The sequence below is a fragment of the Lupinus angustifolius genome, chromosome LG16 (assembly GCF_001865875.1).
Source record: "Lupinus angustifolius cultivar Tanjil chromosome LG16, LupAngTanjil_v1.0, whole genome shotgun sequence".
In the NCBI taxonomy this organism is placed as follows: domain Eukaryota; kingdom Viridiplantae; phylum Streptophyta; class Magnoliopsida; order Fabales; family Fabaceae; genus Lupinus; species Lupinus angustifolius.
In genome coordinates this window covers 18283129-18303505 of record NC_032024.1, presented here as the reverse complement: position 1 = coordinate 18303505, position 20377 = coordinate 18283129, and the positions used below count along the sequence as shown (strand labels likewise).

Below are 20377 nucleotides of genomic sequence, written 5' to 3'. Positions count from 1 at the left end.
ATATATTATGATTACCATAAGATAAACAAAAAGTATAAAGATAGATATAAAAATAAAATTAATTCTAAAAAAGTTCTTAAAAACTAAAAGTGAGCGTTGACAATTCATAAATTGATATCTCATAGCTATAAATTAAACTTTTTTCAATTATTATTATTAATTTGTTTTTGTGAATTCTATGAAGCTGAAAAAGCTTTCTTTTGTTCTTATTTTTATTCCTTTTTTTCTCATATTTCTCTAAATCATTGCTTCTTCTTTTTTCATCTCTCACCATTTTGATTCTCATTTTTGAACACCCTTTTGATTCATTATAATTTTTTCTCTTTCTGGGTATTTATTTTTTTCTAAGCAGATTTTGTTTTGATAGCCACCATTGAAGTAAAAACTTGAGCTTTCTACTTTGTGTGAATTTAAACAGAGAGATTTTATTTGGTGTGTATTGATAAGTTGTGATTTGATAAAATTGTGAGATGGAAGAAGTAACAATGGAGAATCATGTTGTGAATGAAGGAGTTGACTTTAAGTCTTCATGCTGCTATATGCAAAAATTCAAGCTCTATGAAACACATTCGGTATACATAATCTTCTTCTTTAACCATTAATCAATATATATATATACATACATATATATATATATATATATATATATGTATGTATATATATATGTGTGTTTGTGTATGCATTTTTTTACTGCCAATTCCCTCATCTTTTGTATAAGGAAGTAATCACGGGTGCGCGATTGAATCCTTGACCTTTTGGTATTTTTGGAATCTGGTGGAGCCTTAGACTACTAGACTAACGTTTTCTTGGTTGTATATGCATTTGTATCTAACTTTCTTATTTGCCTGCATTTTTTTGTATTATTGGCTTTTTTAGCTTGTTGGGTTTAGTATAAAGTTTTTATAGTTTAGTTTCAAAATTCATGCTATGATGAATCTGTGTTAATTCATGATATGCTTACAATTGGGTTTGTGACAAAATTGCATTTTTTTTCTGTCGATTTTTACTTGTATCTTTTGTGCAGTTGATTTTTTTTTTGGCTTGTTGAGTTGAGTGTAAGGTTTTGATTGCTTGGTTTGGACATACACAATTCCGGTGTTAACTCGTGATTCTTGCAATTGGGTATGTGGAAAGATTGCATTTTTCAAAGTTGTTTTTCACTAGGGATTTAGACTCTTCTGCTTGTCGAGTGTTCTTCGATCTTCGTTACGCATGATGCTATTGCCTATTAAACAGTATAATTTGTTTTTGATTGTTATATGTTTTCATTTCATAGATGTCTTTCATGTTGTTTTGTCATGTTCGAAGTTTAGGGTCAGTATCAATTTGGTCTAAACTCGTATGAAGCGCCCTTTTGGCTATAATCATTAGCAGTTCATTTGTTGATTGCAATACAAGCAAGTGTACCTTCTTAATATGATAGAGTTCATGCAACATGGGTGATATTGAAAATGACGGAGCTCTTAAGACGCATCTTCAAAACTTAGGCTTACTGAAACTATGTTACATTTGATTAATTTTTTACAATTTAAGAGTTTGATGTCATGTTTTATGCTTGAGACATTCCGATTCTTGGTTCCATTAACCTTTGGTGTAATAGTTTGCATTGGATAATAAATAACTATGATGTTACCAATTTACTTTTCGCCACACTAGTTATTCTGGAAAATCCTTGAATCTTAATTTCCACTCCTGAATCGTAACTCGGATTAGTCACCCTGTGAAGACCATTTAATCTGAAACGTTCCGTTAATGATCAATTCTTTTCATAAATAATTGTCTGTCTCATTCTTTACATTTGGTATTAATTGCTTACAAGTATGAGTGCTTCCCTTGTATGAACATCATCCTTTACATTTTTCGGCGCACGTAATACGGCTATAAAACATTATTGTGATCTTATATTAGTTCACTATGTACAGAAATATTATATTATTGGAAGAGACAAAAGCAGATCACAATGGAAAGTGTTGAAGATTGACAGATTAAAACCATCTGAATTGAGTATCACTGAAGATCCTACGATATTCTCAAAAGTAGAGTGCATTGACCTTAGGAGCCGGATTCGCGAAGGAAACAAGTCAACAGGGGGGCTTAAATCTGTGACAACTTGTTATGGAATCATTGGTATGTTCTATCTGCTATATAAGAGAAAAATTTCTATTATCATTACCGGTATCTATTCCCTTATTTTTCATCTGAATAGACCCTCAACATTATCGAATTTTCTTTTGACTTAGGATTTGTGAAATTTCTTGAGCCATACTACATGCTGCTTATAACAAAACGAAAGAAGATCGGCACAATTTGTGGGCATACTATCTATGCTATTGCAGAGACCAAAATGATTCCTGTTCCCCATCCTACTGTGCAATCCAAAGTGGCATATTCTAACGACGAGAACAGGTCTTTAGTCATTTCCGTCTGTAATTGTAATGTATCATGGTACCTATAACGAGCCATACCATAGCAGCGTTGAAAATGCCACTTTGTCTACTGTACTTAAATGCGAATTATGTTATAAGTTATGCTTGTTTATTTTAATTCATTGCTATATTGTGTAAATAACGTTTTCATTTGAGGTTAATATTATACTTCGCTTTAAATTCTAAAAGTTTTAGAGCTTGTCTTTTTTGTACATATGATTGTTTCTCTTCGGTGCCAACCTTCTATTATTTCTGTTGTACTTTCTAGCTGTCCTATAGTGATAGAACATTGCTTCTTCCGGATTCGAGTCATATACCAGTGTATAAGGGGTATCTCCATTTTTTTGTTTTCAAGTTCTAGATTTTGTTGCCGGTTTATTTCTTGCAAACTTACAGGGTTAATGTTCATCGCTGTTGTGATGTGAATGTAACCTTTTGAGTATGAGAAGGTACTATTGGGGTTCCATCGGGGAGAGATCGCTGTCTTTCCTCATTCCCTCTTTACAGTTTTTCTTCTTATGACTTTATTAATTTTTATTGACTATTTGTGTTCCTTATATTCCTTCACATAATAAACCATCTTATTAATCGGTGTTTGTTCTTTGTTCTCTTGTGAATTAGATACAAGAAGCTTCTATGCAGTGTGGATCTCACAAAGGACTTCTTCTTCAGCTACTCATACCATATCATGCATAGTCTTCAAAAGAACATGTCGGATAATAATACTACCGGACAGTTACTCTACGAGACAATGTTTGTTTGGAACGAGTTCCTAACCCGTGGGATCAGGAATACTGTCCAGAATACTTCCTGGACGGTTGCATTAGTACACGGTTTTTTTGAACAGGTTATTGTGATGTCTCCTTTATCGGTCAATGTTTATGTTTTTTCTTTCTTATTTCTTGTTTCTTACTTCTACATAACCTATGGCCATTAAATTGTAAAATTTCTACTATAATGTATAGTATGAAAATATTAATCTCATGGTATTTTATCCAGGTCAAACTTTCTATATCTGAAAGGGAGTTCTACTTGACTGTCATCGCTAGACGCTCACGGCATTTTGCTGGGACCAGGTTTGTACTTTGTTGGGCCGTTATCTTCGGATTAATGATACAACTAAAGCTATATTCACTTTCCCTTGTTGTTTCCAGTTCCTAGACATCGATGCATCACTGATACCGATACGAGTATCATATACGATTCGTATCTGATATGTCGATACACGTATTCTTGAAAATATAGGATACGATACGTTTGGGATACACATATAAAATCCATATAACATAATAAACGTAGAATTATTGTTATGAATTTCCAAATGACTTAATATAAAATGAAATTCATATTTGTAAGAAATCATTACTTGGTGCCGACAAATAGGAACATTATTGATCTCGTTTAATTGCACATGTTGTCTTTTTTCTCTCGCTACAAGTCCACTCGGTAGATTAAATATTATGTTTCTCTCTTGTACTTAATTGATTGTGTTATGTTTTTCTCTCTCTTAAAATGCTATTGTATGGTAGCTTGAGTGTCAGGAAAATATTTTGAGAGTATCGGAGAGTATCTGAATCCAGATAGTATTGGATTTATAAATTATTTATTTAAAAAAATAATAATTTCAATAACTATTGGTATGTATTGATGAAGTATCGAATACGGATACGGATACATGAAAGTTATTGAAGTATCGGCATCGGATACGGATACATGAAGATTATTGGAGTATCGGTGCTTCATAGCTAGACATGATGACTTTCCTTGGTTTCTCTATCTTGTGCAGATATTTGAAACGAGGAGTAAATAATAGGGGTCGGGTTGCTAATGATGTTGAGACGGAGCAGATAGTCTTTGCAGATGCTCGTGATGGATGTCCAATGCAAATAAGTTCTGTGGTGCAGATCCGTGGTTCGATCCCGCTTTTCTGGTCTCAAGAGACCTCTCCATTGAATATAAGACCTGATATTTTGTGTATGAAATGGAACAACTTCCCCTTTGTTTTTTACGGTTATCACTTTCTTTGTTTGTTACTTACTCGTCTTTTGTTTACACTGACTTCGGTTCTTTCTCCCCAGTATCAAAGAAGGACCATGATTTTGAAGCCACAAGGCTGCATTTTGAAAATCTTGCTAAGAGATATGGAAATCCGATCATTATATTGAACTTAATCAAAGTAGGCATTACGGAATCACATGTCATGGTTGATCTCCGTGTCTTGTCTAAACTACGTCTTCTTAACTTTTGCATTCTTCTTTCATCTTGTGTTTCAGACGCATGAGAAGAAGCCCCGAGAAAGTGTTCTTCGAACAGAGTTTGTAAACGCTGTTAGGTCTATTAATAAAAATTTGAGAGGGGAAAATCGACTGAAGTTCCTTAACTGGGATCTGCATCTGCACTCAAGAAGGTAACTTGCTAATCCCTAGTTTGTCCAACCGCGACAGGTTTTTCTTGTATTTTGACATTGTCGGAAAAAATCACCTTTAGCAGCAAAGCCACAAATGTATTGACACAACTGGCAAAAGTTGCTGCATATGCATTGAAGTTTACTGGCATCTTCTACTGTCAAATGACACCAGGAATTCGGGGATTGTTAGGTTATTGCAACTCTGGGTAAGTATTATAAAATCTCTCTTTGATCTTGTTCTGCCACTTCCTTGATTGTATACTGGTTGTTATCAGTGATAACCGAAGTGTGATTTTACCTTCGAGCACAATCAGAATCCGTAGTGCTCTTGCTATGTGTATTTGAAGTACCCGGTTTTCAAAATAAGTTTTAGAAACAGAAAAACGTTAAAATTATAATGTTAAGCATTTGCTTTATGCCTTGAAATAGTTTCTAGTAATTATATTTGATAAAATATTAAAAATAATGCAGGAAACGTGTTGATGAGGGCACTGAAATTAACAATCATTTGCTCGGTGATGATGTTAACGGAGATAGCAGTGTCAAAAGCCGGATGATTCAGACAGGGGTCTTGAGGACCAATTGCATAGACTGCTTAGATCGTACCAATGTTGCTCAATTTGCATATGGACTTGCTGCACTTGGATTTCAGCTCCAAGCCATAGGATTCATCGAATCCTCGTATATTGATCTTGATAGCCATTTGGCAAGGGAGATGATGGAAGTCTATGAGTCCATGGGTGACACAATAGCTTTGCAATATGGGGGTTCGGCTGCACACAAAAAGGTAATCTTTCTACCCTTTTGGCCTCGACTAATTTGTATGCTTAAAGTGTGCAATGTAGTAGTCCCTAAGATGCACCAAATTTTACGTAAAATGTCCGTTGTGTACTGCGAAGCCACTTGGTTCTTCCTAAACAATGAGAAATATTTATGGTGTTGTACTGAGTTTGATCTTTTGGTGTAATGGTTGTGTTCATTACTTGGTATATCACCGAGTTGAAGGATGCGTTTTCTATTTTATATCGCAGTTTCCTAGTAAATAAGGACGTTTCTGTTATTTTACACATTCAACAATTCTCATGCCAATGAATAGAAGTTTACCTGTTTTGTTTTTGTTTCCTTGCATGGAAGTTTGGTCTGAGTTTAGTACTTAATTTCTCTGAGCATTTTGTACTCATGACAAACTCCTATCTTCCTTTCGTTACAGTATTTCTGAACAAGTTCCTCGGTCTTACTTTACAGATATTTTCTGAGAGAAGAGGTCAATGGAGGCCAGCAACACAATCTCAAGAATTGATTCGAGCCCTCCAGCGCTATTGTAACAATACTTACTTCGATGGCAATAAGCAAAAGGCTATTAACTTGTAAGCAAAAATACGAAACCACTTTTTTCATATTAACATTCACATACGTTATCCATATTAGTTGAGCATTTTGTTCTAGTCGCATTAAAATCGAAAGTTCTAACGGTACTGCTGGATATTATATTTGGTCAGGTTCTTGGGTCATTTTCAGCCACAACAGGATAAGCCAGCACTGTGGGATCTAGATTCAGATCAACATTACTTTGCTGGGAAACATGGCTCGTATTCAACAGATGACAGTGTTAGGTATAATGATATACTCGGTGGCACAATTGTTTTGTCATTTATGTTTAAAAAGCATTCAACAGAACGCTTATACTTTTAAAAAAATGATTACCAGTAAATATTTAAGTTGCAAGAATTTAACATACATACATGCACACACATATATTAAGAATGCTTTCGTCGTTGGATTTTGATATTTTCTGCCTAATTTCATTTATACCTCCCTAATTAACTCTAGGTTCATAGCTTAATTCTCGAATCGAAAATAGTGGTTAAGCATAAAGACCTTAAGTAATTTGAGGTAGGATTTGGATGTGTATGCTAGGACTTTAATGCGCAGTGTTAATATCTAATTCGTCCTTTTTTTGTGTCTGGATGAATACAAGTTATATGCCCCGTATGAGATTATTAATTGATGTTCGCTAAAGATTGACACCGCTTTTACGTTATTTTTTGTAGGCCAACTATGAGAAGATCACTATCAGATGGCAATATGCTCCGTGAAAGTGACACTACAATCAGGAACATGGAAGTTACATTATGCAAGCACTCTTCTGCAAAAATCACTAACCGTCGCCTTCCAGAGTCTACTGCAGATATATTTACTTGTGGAAGTGATGTTTGTCATTGCAGGTATGCAAATAATCGGCATTCTGCATGCTGTAAAACAAGCTCATGAACATATTCTTTTCGTGGTTTTATTTTCTGTCAATTTATTTTGTCGTCTAAAACAGAAAACGAATTGTTTAAACCTAGTAATAACTGATGTCAAATCTGTTCTGTGGTGTGTTCTTTAGTTTGACATAATATGCTTTATTACGCCAACCATCCAAATCCATTTACAATCACACTTTGTCAATATCATGCAGGCATCTATATAACGGAATGGTCAACGATCGATCTTGTGAAATCGATCAAGTTTGTTGTGATGAACATGGAGATTCGTGTGACTACTCCGATGCCTTAGATATGGACCGGATTTCTTCTTCTGCAAATTCTTGTGAAGAGGAAGTGCTTGGGAGGTAGTTCCATTTCTTCAATAACTACTCCCTTTATTATTGCTTCTATTCTATCAGTTTCGACTAATGATATAAAAATTCGGTCTTTGTTCCCCTTTGGCTTTATGCTTCCTTTAAAGCTTGACCATAGAGACACACTAGTTGAATTTTTGGTGAGAATGAGGATTATGGTGTCCAAAATCTTGAGTATAATAATTCAATTAAATAATGATAAAAGAGTAGGGACTGAAACTTTGCCAGTTTTAGCTCTATGGAAAACTCTGATCTCATGCAATTATCGGAACCAATATTTCGACTTTTCAAAGAGATAATAAAGGGGTAGGAGAGGTGGTTAAAGTTTAACCATTGCTTAGCAAAGGTGAAGGTCTTATACCAAAAACATGTAAGACCTCGTTTGATTCCCAGGATGACCAAAAAGTCAAGGGTTCGATTCCTGGGAGCAACACTTGTTGGGAGGGGCAGTCACGTACTCCAAAAGGGATTAGTTCATTCCCTTTATCATGTTATTGGTTATTGATTGATGCCAATATTGTCGATATGAATGAGTGATAAGTGGCCACTTGTTTTTACGGCTGCAGGTTTACGAGCATCTCATCAGAGAATGTTGCAAGTATAGGAAGAACTGAAACATCCACATCTGCAGGTGAATCTGGATTCAGCATTAAGGTCAGTATATGTTATGTTATTGATAGAATCATTACATAATGGCATACTATACTTTCATCTCGGAAAGTCTAAGGAAGCCGAACAATTCTGTTTATTGATGTGTCTGAATGTCGGACACATTTCTGACACCGACATTCCTCTGACACCTATATGTCACGTGTCTGAGACCAGCCATGCGTACAATTCAAAAAAATTATCTTTTTGTTGGCTTGGGCACTTAGTTGATACTCAAAATGGGTAGAAACACCTTCAATGGCACTATTTGTTTAGTAATTGGTATAGAAACAAAGTGCTTACTTTTTCTTTGTTATATAAGTGCATACATTTTAAAATAGTGCATTTCAGCGCTTTTTTTTGTGAGATTCGATATCATAGAAAAATTTCGATTTGAATCTTGTCATATAATATATACATTCTAGTGTCCTATGTTTTGAACATTAATCGAGTCCGAGTTTGTGCTTATAGGTTATGGTTTCTTCCCGAGTTCCATACAGTCGATTATTTTACTTATACATCCAAATTGAGAATGACAGATTGTTTTGATTCAACTTGTTTCAGGCAAGGATGGAAAGTATAGAGGGGTTGAACAAAAATGGCGATTTCCCGGAAAGCTTCGGAAAATGGGTAGAAGGAGACATGTTTTTTCTGTAAAGATAGTATCACCTATACTACCTCATCCAAAGGATGTGGATTCATGTACAGAAAAGGAAGGTAAATAGCAGCAAAGAAAATGATTTCTATAGTTACAAAATAATATTTTTTAGCCTAAGTTCTCTATAATTCATGCATGGTAGCTTCATTTGGGAGGTATTTGTATATGTCAATAGTTTACTTATTTTTTAAACTCCCAAAGGGTGTTTCTCATTTTTAGATATGTTAAACTTTTGACAAATTCTTCAACCAATGTGTATAATTTTAATTTATTTCATAGAAAATAAGTATTTCACTGCTGCTACTCAAATTTGGTGTTCATCCTGTTATTTATTTAATTTCATATGAATAAAGTGGTTAGTTAAGTGTTTATCTGATTTTGTATGTTTTTTATTTATTTTGCTCTTGGAATTTTATCTATAGAGTGAACAAAATCCCTATATGATGGATCAGTTTCAATATCAAGGGTGTGACTAAAACCATGAATGTTATGATACGAGCCGAACATCAAACCGGACAATAATACATTATTAATATATAGACAATTCAATGCCATGTTCACATAAGTGCATTATTAATACACTATAATTCCATTAGAGATTTACTACCTTCTTCAATTAAGAGAGATATAATTGACTACATCATAAAATAGTATATACTCTTCTTCAATTCTCATCTTGGTTTCTTTCCTTCATCTATTACAGATCTATAATATTATGGCGACTTTTTAGATTTTGGTAGATTTTGGTTTAATGATTCAAACCTAGAGTGGGCAAGGTACCGAGCCGACGACAAAGAGGCATGAGTGGGACTAAGCAGCGCCGCAATGGTTGGAACCAGTGCGGCGCCATAGTGGTCGGAAGAGTGTCCAGTTTTTTGGGTGAGACGGGCCACTTACCATGTCGGGCAACGGTCAAACCTGCTCTAACATCTTTAAAAACAACTCATAAATATTCTAAAGCCATGGCTAGTTGGTTAAATTATTAAGAGGTTTAGCTATTTGCATGAAATATTTGTATCACTAATACTAACACTAGAGCTTTTTTGGGATCTCATATTCTACATCATATATTATTTCATGAACAATGATCCTTTACATTAATGGAAATACAAATGCATACTTCTCCCGTTATTTTTACGGCAAAAAGTGTAATTTTATTATAATCAAAAGAATAAACTCTTATTTGGTACTAGTAAAGAGTAATGAACCATGACTCACCCCTTCTCTTACAGTGTCAATAAATAATGGTAAAATTTTAAAATAAATCACCAATCCTCAACATGTCAAATACAAAAGTTGAGTAAAAAATCATGAGTGCAAGAAAATTTCAAAATTTTGGCAAAATATATCATGTCCTTAATTAACAATATTTCTGCCACTAAACCAAAACTAATAAGATCCTTTACTAACAAATAGAAACAAAATAGATATAACATCATTGAATCAAAAAAAAAGTTAAACAGTGAATCATTCCCAGCCAGAAGGTTGGACATTTTCAATTGCTGGTGCAGGGATTTGTTGTGGAGGTGCAACAGAATCCCCCCATTCTCCTGCAAATAAAAAAGAATGGTGGTGAATACACATAGTTTGAATTAAAGGTACACAAAAATAGTCATTTATAACTAAATTAGAGAAGATTCTGTTCTTATCAGTTTAACAGTTTCTTGTGAAGACTAATCTTCCAGGTTATGTGTCACAAAAGTTTTCATATTGAAAAAGTAAAAAGAATGAGAGGTGTTAATAAGCTTTTTATCATCCTGGCGCCGAGCTAAATGGAGAAAAACCCCTTCAAACTACAATTATAATCCCGATAATTTTTCGTTATTTATGGTTTTTGACCTACTAGTTTAAAAGTTTGGTGTTGGGTCCTTATACTTTTGAAACTCATGGGAGGGAGTCCTATTTGGTTTTGAAAGTGTAAGGACTGGAGAAAACTTTTGAACTATAGGGACCAAAACCACAAGTAGTGAGAAATCATATATAGACTAAAACTGTATTTAAACCTTTTTCCATACATGAATACAGAGACTAAACTTAGGCCTATGTCTATGTGCTTAAGAGACCAAAGCCCCTTCCACAGCATAACTCGATACAATCAACCCTCAACTTAATTGCAAGACTGAGAAATATGATTATATGGGTAACAACTAATTGATTAACCTACGTTTAGAAACAAGTACAAAAAGATTAGAAAATTCTTACCAGCAGCATCTGGGGCAGCAGTCCATGTAACAGCACCGGGAACTGCAGGAATAGGTTGATGAACAGAGTCAGTCCATGATGAATCGACTGCGGTAGGCCACTGGCCATCGGCAGCAATGCCACCAATAGCGGTTGTATTGAAGTCTTGAATAGCATAATCTGCGCCTGGTATCACTTCATCCTCATCTTGCTGCTTTGCCTCCTCAGGTTCTCTATAGAAGAACAAATCCACCTGAAAAAGTTAACTCATAAGAAACCCACCTGTTACATCTCATAATAGAATATCTGAGAGGATTTATTAAGAGTTATGTCTTATTATTTCGTAATTTGTTTCATATTTACATTTGAAATAGGATTCATCGAGTAAGTGCGTAAATATTACCTTTGTACATATGTCATGCCAAGGAACACAGAAAAATTTATATAACCTATTGGTTCTCTGTTTTCAACACTTTAATCTACGGGCCTTTAACATATGAGAGACCAGATCTGCTGTATGAATGAAATAAAAACAAGATGAAGCGAAACATTTTACCATAACATCCCATTTGAGGCCAGGGCGAATAGTACCACGCATCTGCAATACCATCCTTGCTAGAAGCCAAAAGAGAACCCCAATGCTGTGTTTTCCCTTGTTGTTGGCAGGAATACCAATGTCAACATAGCGCATCGGTGAATCAGTATCACAAAATGCAATGGTTGGAATATTTCCAAGAGCAGCTTCCTTAATAGGCTGCAAAAGTAAACCAGTTCAATGAGAAAATGGCAGCGCAATAAGCAAACATGACAGAACTATATTAACATATGATCATTCGATCTATGTAGCCAACCACAAGCACGGATACATATACGTGTGTCGGATACGATACATATCCGATATGCCGATACACATTTTTTCTAAAATATAGGATACAATACGTATCTGATACGTCGACACATATTTTTTCTAAAATATAGGATAGGATACATTTAGGAGTATGTGTATAAAATAGTAAAAAAATACATAAAATATAATAATATTAGAAAATATAAGGAAAATTGCAAATCGTTGTCCTCCAAAATTTCAAATATCAAAACTAGAAAATATAGTAAAATTGATAAAACGTATCATATCTTATCCTATTTATCGTTGAAAACGTAACAGATATGTATCTTCATCTTTATTTTTTATTTTATTTATATTTACGTTTGGATAATCTAAGGATACGTATCCTTCACGAATCCTACCGTATCCATTTCGGATATGTGTTTGACACCGACATGTGAGTGTTCAACGTATCCATCATGCTTTAGAGGTCAACCCCACCTAGTGGGCGTAAGGCTTTGTTGTTTACTTGATCTAATTCTAAGATAGACAAATTTAGTGTACCTACCTGATGATCAGTTCGTGGATCGGTTAAAATGAGAAGGCGAGGCTCGCTGAATGAAGTCTGGAGCTGATTAGTAAATGTACCGGGAGTGTGCCTACCAGCAATAGCATGGGCACCAGTGTACTGAGCAAACTTGAGAACTGCTCTCTGTCCATAAGGTCTGGCCGATTGAACAATAATATCCTGCGGATTCTCAATCCCCACAATCACTCTAGCAGCCAGATACAGCTTCTCCCATGTCTTTCCGAGATTAATCACATAAATACCTGAATAATCAACAAAAATAAAACTACAAATCATAAACCTGCCAACAGTTCAATGATAAACAATACTACACTATCAAAATTAATCTATACAATTATGATCCCTATAAGTTGAAAATTAAATTTTGACATATGTATAAAGCAATATAGTGAAACCCGAGTATGACATCATAGGAGTATGACATATGGATCACATTTAAATGGTTAAACCGTCCAATCGGACCAACTAATTTCATAAACAATTAATAATTATCTATAAATACAAAATTTTATATAATTAATAATTATGTATAAATATAAATATATAATTATATTGAAGTAATCTCTCCGACATTTTTGGAGCGGGATAAAACAAAACAGTAGAGTAGTGGTCCGCTTGTTTTTAAGTGGACACTTTCTGGTTCACTTTCGGTTATTCTCGGTTTAACCGAATTTAACACTATCAGACCAGAATTTCCGGTTCAAAAGACCTCTTATTCAGTTAAGAGAGTAAACTAAAGTCGTTTTCAAGTCCAGTCAATGCTGGTCCAACAGGTCAGTCCGGTCATGTCCTCACAACATTGGACTAAAAGTGAAAATGAGAACAACTTTCAAATTTGGTCCGTACACTTAAATTGCAACAAAATCACTTACAATAAAAATAAACAGCAATAATCAAATTTTAAAACAAATATACACAAAAAGGAATATATATATATATAGAGAGAGAGAGAGAGAAACCATCGTTTCGGCGCTTGAAGATGTAACGTTCCATTTGGAAATCACAGTTTTTGGTTCCCAAATGGACTTCGGCCGCTAACATCAATTGGATGTCAGCCTCCTTCTGCGACAGTTGGCGCGGCGGAGCAACGGTGGCGGCGGCTGCCATGATTCAACTGCGATTATGGATGATGAATCACTATCCAAACTAGGTTTCGTTTCGTTTTCTAATATTTAAATAAATTTGCTAAGTTATTATATATACGAGATAAGCCCCTTTATTTTTTTGTTGGCCCAGGCCCAAACAAAAATCGTTACATGCTTGATTCTCCTTAAACAAGATCTCGGGTTCGAGTCTTGTGTATGAAAAAAATATCGTAGAGTTAGTCCTACATATATGTGGATGTTCCTGACTCGGACAAGATTATCTTGAGTGCAATGTATGTGGGAAACCAAGAAAATATTCCCTTGTGGCTTGTACTTTTAGTTTTTATACTAAGAAAGAATTCACTTACTCCAACAGTAAATTTGAAAAACTTAATTCACGTCTTCGCCATCAATTCTAGAAAAATTCAATGATTTAGATTTACTCATTAGTTTATATTATTGATTTCCCTAAAATTAATAATAAGATGTGAAATATGTAGTTTTCTTCCTTTTTATATTTATTATAGTGATGCATATAGGTTAATTTCTAAGAAAATGGAATTCAAACAAAATTGTTGTATAATTTATAAGAGTATTCTTACCAATTATATATATTATAATATTATTGTTGAAGAATTAATAAATAAGATAGTAAATACTTTTATTTATACTATTTATTATAACAAAATGTGACATTTAATTGTAGGTTATGTTCTATATTTTAGAAGTATAAAAAATATATAATATTTATGTATTTGATCTTCCCGATATCAATATTTTGGTCTCTCAAAATTTAGATTTAACATTGTTTATGAGATGCCAAAATATTGAGATGGATGCCTTGTCATTATTCTTGTCCTCGAAAATTATTATTTTCAAAATTTTATTTTCTTTACATTAAGACCCTTAAATAATCTTATTACTATTTTTATTCACCAAAACAAATGCTTAATTAGCTAAATAAATTATAATCAAAGTAGTGTAAAAGCTAACAATAAACTAATAGTTAGGAAGATAAATCACCAAAATATTACAATTAAGACCATTATCAATGCTAGAGAACATTAATAGGTGAAGCTATCCAAAAATATATTTTCTTATTTTTTCATGTTTGAATTCAATATTATATCAAAAAAACTTTATTTTTCAATGTGATTCGAGTGATTTCGAAGAGATAAAGTGGTGTATTCGATTGGATGAAACAAAGATTTGATGCCTAATCTAACATAACACATCCCAACCCTTTTTATGTCACTCGATGTGGTGAAATCCATAAATAACATATAAAATACTCCTTATCATTAGAAAATACAAATTTAAGTCGTGAACAAAAAACTATAATCATCTCGTTTAGGCGAAACTCCCATTATTATAATTCCTATCTTAACTTAAGTTTCTAATCTTATTATTTCCATGATCAAATGATATATGTTATGGCTTACCATAATGTTAATGTTAATAAAATTAATGGTAAGATGAGAAGAGACATATTAGAAAAAAATGAAGAAGTTGGTATAGGGTAGATAGCAAAATTGACAAATATAAATTGCATGAAATGTCATTCTATGAAAGGTGTAGCAGTTAGAAGGGCATTTTCTGTTGCCAATTCTTCAACTTCGGATAGATATCTATTGTCCCATAAAAATATACCACTTAATATGTTACGGTTTTTGATTGGTCAGAAAAATAATTAATTATTAAAATTTTAATTTAAATATATTTTTAAAATCAATCATAATCAGTAGTACATAGAGTGACACACTTTGTGATACAACATATGTGTTCCCTTCAACTTCCACCTAACGTATATATATATTTTTTTGCATAAAGTTTTATATTGAATTAGTTTATTTGTTATGCACGTTCCACGTAAAGAAATTTTATACATAAGTTTAATGATATTTTAAGACATCAATATTTAATGATATTTTAAGACATGAATATTTAATGATATTTGAAAAAAACTTGCATTTCTTCCTATAAGTGAGAAAATGAGATGTATCCTATGATTAAATATATAGTGTTTTGATTGATTATAAAACTTTGTCTAATTCATGAAATGTGATGACACATTGCTTTATAATGCGTGTCCACCATTGAATTATACTATATATACGATAATGATATCTTGAAAAAATAAGCATTTCACAACTTTAAAAATAATAAATACAGCAGTGTTATTTCAACACTCAAAGTTAGACAACTTATCTAAAAAAATATATTAATTATACATAGACTTTGGATTTGTAAAAGATCATATGCAATCACATTTAAATATTTATACACAGTCAGTTATCATTCATTATTTATTTATATTACTTTTATTTAAAATTGATAAAAAAGTAAAAATGAATAGTAAATAATACAGTGACAGTGTACAAATATCTTACACACTCGATATATATAATTATACATTTTTTCTCTCTTTGTGAAAATGGAATCTTTGTGTCGGGTGCATTGGAGCAAGTAATATATATATATATATATATATAAAAGGTATGTAAAAATTTATATACATTTAGTAAATTGTTCAGAATTCATTTGTATTATTTATATTTAAAAAATCAATGATAATTAAAAATAAATATATTAGATAATGATGCATGCATTTTTTTCCTTTTCGTGTGTATCATATACAGCTCAGAATGCATGAAAATAGAAGGGTAGTTAGAGGGCATGGAAGAAGAAGAAGAAAGCAGTAGGAGGGTAGGTTCATACATTTCCATTGAGGACCCCATAAAGAGGACATTACCAGGTCCAATCACCTCAAGTAGTACATGTTTAATTAACCTTAGGGTTCTAATCTTGTTAATAAAAATATCTAGTAGGAGAGTTAGTCCAAATATATGCGGATGTGTCCGACTCAGACAGAATTGACTCAAGTGCGAGATAAACAAAAAAAATACACCAAAAACACCAACAAAACAAACAAATATGGAAACAGAAGATGAGAACAACCATAACAATAATAAAAAAACGGCCAAACCTGTTTTTGATTTGCAAAGGTTGTCTTCTAATATACTAGGAAAAGGGATGCCAAAATGGAACATTTTTTCGATCATAGTTATATAATTCTCTTATTTACCCTACTTGTCGCCGAATTCATCTTATTTTATACCACGTACCATATTGTTTATAAAGAAAATCTCGTAAAATCAATATAGAAAGAATGACGGTACCTACCCAGATACCGATATCGTGTATTAGATAACTATGATCTCATTATCTTATATCCTTCATGTAAATGACATAAAGTTTTCATATTAATGGTGGGTTTAAAGTGTAAACATATATCATTGACAAATGAGGAAGAAGATGATGTGATATCCTTTATTATGAAAAAGGATGATTATGGTGCAATGAAAAATCATGGGGTTGTTCATTCATCTCAATCTCTATCTATTCATGTTAACAATGATTATATATTCTCTAACAAGTTCCATGTTAATGATGAAGATTCTGAATTTCTCATAATGAATTACCCAAAATCTCAACCTCTTAACCATGAACAAGTTTTGGAAACTTCTAAAGTTGTTTCATCAAGAAAGCACTATAAGGGAAACCATGATGATCTCAAAATGAAGGTTGATGAACTTGAAAAGCTTTTTGCAGATCATAAACTACGAATCAATGGTTCTGTAAGGAGAATTGATGCTATTTCATTTGTTAATGTTAATGGTGATGATGATGATTATTATGGTGATGATTGTAGAGGAAAATATTATGATAAGTATATGAAGAAAAGAGATGCTAAACTTAGAGAAGATTGGAGTATGAAGAGAGAAGAAAAAGAAGCTAGAATGAAAGCCATGCAAGATAGTTTTGATCAGAATAGTGCTGAGATGAAAGAAAAGTTTTCATGTTCTTATCATGCTCACAAGTTTACATCTCTCAAATCATTTGTTAAGAGAGAACAGGTATTTCTTTATTTGTGTCATGGTGTTTTTGTGATGAATGATTGAATGCAATTCTTTTGTTTCAACGGTTTTAGATTGCAGCCGCGATACCAAAACTTTAACGTATTGGCGTCTGTCTATAGCGCTCGCTCGTGGACCCAGATTTAAAACCTTGACAAAACGACATCCTTTTTTGTTCTGATATTAATCCATGTTTTTTCTGTAGTATCGAATAGATTCTATTCAGAATGAAGATGTTGGTGATGTTTCTGAGTTGTTGGAAGAAAAGATTTATGAACAAGATAGCATAGTTAGTGAATCAACTTTCGGAGATTGTGCTGCAAGGCAAAGCAAGAAGAATTTGCCTAACAAACAAGTGTCTGCAGCCACATCTAGCACAACAAAGCCTTCTTTCGGAATGAGTAAAACGAACCAATATCGGTTGCGAAACTATGCTCGTAGCAGAAGCACTCTTGAAGGGATGGAAGGTATCAAGGAAGTGAAGCAGAAGCGAACTCAATCTTTACGAAAAAGTACTTCTGCTAATCCTGCAGAGTTTTATGATTTGGCTCCATTGAAATTTGACATGGAGCAGACTGATCTGAACCATTATGATCGGTCGCGAAGGCCGTTCGCCGAAAAAGGTTATAGTCTAGGCCCGGATGCTAGTGGCGGTGCTACCAGGATGATATCTAGTACCAAGGAAAATGAAGAATTTGATGAGCTTGAACTCGATGTGGAAGATTCTCTTGATATAGCGAAAGAGGAACAGAAAGAAGAGATTGAAACTTTTGCTATAGTAGATCATGTTTACACTAATAATGGAATGGTGAGGCTGAGCCAAGATTGTGAGAAATCTGTTAATTCTGGTTCCGAAATCGGTGATTCTACAAGATCTCTTTCTCAAGTAGAACATGCTTTAGTAGCTGAAATGCCTAATGTTATGCACGAGTCGCCGGTTGAAAGCCCTGTGTTATGGAATTCACATATGCAGCATTCCTTTTCTTACCCGAATGAATCCTCTGATATTGATGCTTCTGTAGATTCTCCAAGTGGTAGCCCCGTGTCTCGGAATTCTCGTTCCCTTATCCAGGGCGAGACCGATGCCACGGCTCAAATGAAGAAAAAAAGTGGAAGTGCTCAAAAAAAAGTTATTGTTGTTAATTCATCCATTAGTCAACCTTGTAAGGATGTCGCGAAAGGTTTCAAGCGGCTGCTGAAGTTTGGTAGGAAAAATCGCGCATCAGAGAGTTTGATTGAAGGAGATGATAAAACGGAAGATCGCCGAGATCTAGCTAACCGGTCATCAGAAGACTTAAGGAAATCAACAATCAGATTTTCTCATGCTCATCCTTCTGATAACAGCTTCAATGAAAATGAACTGTTAAATGAACAAGGTAACATAATTCTTCTCACTAATCCCTTACTATTGAGCAATATCTCGATAACTGCTCAACGATTTAACTTCGACTCGTTTCGCCATTTTCCTTTATCATTTTTCTATTATGAATTGGACTCTTTTCTCACTCTTTCTGTCTTAGATTTCATTCTTTGATAACACAATATCCTTCAATAGATACTGATATTGGTAAATTAGCATGATCATGCTTTGCATTGCTTTCAGCTATTGCCTTTTTTCGGCTGCACATATTCATGTTTTCATGCTTGATCTTTCGCTTTTTTTTGGAAGTGGAAAAAAAAGTTACGAACAAATTTCAACCGATTAAGTTCATTCCGAATTCTTGCAGTCCAATCCTTGAGAAGTTCTATCCCTGCACCTCCTGCTAACTTTAAATTAAGGGATGATCATATATCCGGAAGTTCATTAAAGGGTGAGGCCTAATGTTATTCTAAGTCGGTTTTGTCATACACTTTCGGCGTAACTACAAGTATCTGACTTCAATTTGTGCAGCTCCACGATCATGTTTCTCGCTCTCGTCTTTCCGAAGCAAGGGTTGTGATACGAAGACCGGATAAATGTCGCATAGCGTGTCTGGCAAGTAATGTGGATCATTTTCAATAGTAGAGTGTAAAGGACAAGATTAAACATGACACAAAAATTAGAGGTAGGGGTGATACAATGACCAATATAAAATATATATGATTGACCTATACGACAGAGCTTTGTGGACGATGCCCTATTGTATTTATGCACTATATGACAGTGTTTCTTGTGTGATGTGTTGTGGTATATATTCAATACAACAACGTTTGAGAAGCGCGATTATCGATGATAATATACTACTACGGTCAAACAGAAAGTGCACGAAAGCGCTATAATAACTCTGATGTAGTGATTTCTTGAATTCACTAGACTTTTCCTACATGCCATTTAGTTAGTTATAGATGATAGTTGTATTGAAATATGATTGATGCATCCTACATTCAATGAAGAGTTTCATTTCATATTGGTGCAATGTCATTGTGATATGCATTATCTTTTACCTTTTTATTTTGATTTAGTATTGTGATGTATATCAGACATAAACTCCTGTCACATCGAGTTATTGCAGTTATATCACAATCTTAACTACGATGGTTAAATCGCGAACTTAACTACTATGGGTCGAGTTATGTGATTGTTGAGTGAGTAATAATACATGTAAAAATATCATTATTCTCTTGTTCCATTATGAAAGAATAAGAATTATTTGCTTCTTACCTTTGGTTACATCAATGTAATTATCCTTTGCTGATGGAACATCATTGTACTCTTAGTTGTATGATCTTGGAAAAAAAAATTAACAAAGTTTTGGTGTAGTCGTGTAAGGCCAAAAGGTCAAGGTTTCGATTCCTGAGAGTGATACTTGTTGGAGAGACAACCATATATCGTGAAAGGGATTGGTTCCTTAGACATAAGGTGAGAGATACTATTAGTTATACCAAAAAAAAGTTGTGTAATCTTCGTTATTAATGTTTATGGTTATATTTGTACTGATTTTAAATTGTAATTATTCAAACAATTGATAGAAGTAAATAGAATTGGTAGTTGATCCTGCATAGTCATTATGTTGTGTCGTAGCAATAAGGTGTTGATT

At 33.6% G+C, this 20377-nt stretch overlaps 3 protein-coding genes across 5 annotated transcripts; 2 read left to right on the top strand and 1 right to left on the bottom strand.

Moving 5' to 3' along the window:
• LOC109330093 (phosphoinositide phosphatase SAC2-like) lies at nt 293–9079 on the top strand. Of its 2 annotated transcripts, none has more exons than XM_019564115.1 (16): nt 293–572; nt 1923–2127; nt 2241–2406; nt 3048–3273; nt 3426–3502; nt 4213–4400; nt 4505–4602; nt 4700–4833; nt 4917–5039; nt 5305–5620; nt 6079–6200; nt 6333–6446; nt 6885–7058; nt 7295–7447; nt 8023–8110; nt 8669–9079. In XM_019564115.1, the coding sequence occupies exons 1-16, from the start codon at nt 471–473 to the stop codon at nt 8759–8761; spliced, it is 2379 nt and encodes a 792-aa protein (XP_019419660.1). In that variant the 5' UTR covers nt 293–470; the 3' UTR covers nt 8762–9079. The 2 variants fall into 2 exon arrangements, with proteins under 2 accessions (XP_019419660.1, XP_019419659.1); XM_019564114.1 differs by having other exon boundaries at nt 294–572; nt 4914–5039; nt 8669–9077.
• Nucleotides 10078–13528, bottom strand: LOC109330094 (40S ribosomal protein SA-like). 2 transcript variants are annotated; one of them, XM_019564117.1, is made up of 5 exons: nt 13318–13528; nt 12338–12600; nt 11500–11697; nt 10965–11196; nt 10078–10312 (listed from the first exon to the last, which is right to left on the bottom strand). In XM_019564117.1, the coding sequence occupies exons 1-5, from the start codon at nt 13463–13465 to the stop codon at nt 10230–10232; spliced, it is 924 nt and encodes a 307-aa protein (XP_019419662.1). In that variant the 5' UTR covers nt 13466–13528; the 3' UTR covers nt 10078–10229. The 2 variants fall into 2 exon arrangements, with proteins under 2 accessions (XP_019419662.1, XP_019419663.1); XM_019564118.1 differs by having other exon boundaries at nt 10078–10313; nt 10969–11196; nt 13318–13526.
• LOC109329399 lies at nt 16710–19460 on the top strand. Its single transcript, XM_019563063.1, has 4 exons — nt 16710–17360; nt 17566–18736; nt 19088–19171; nt 19252–19460. The coding sequence occupies exons 1-4, from the start codon at nt 16710–16712 to the stop codon at nt 19314–19316; spliced, it is 1971 nt and encodes a 656-aa protein (XP_019418608.1). The 3' UTR covers nt 19317–19460.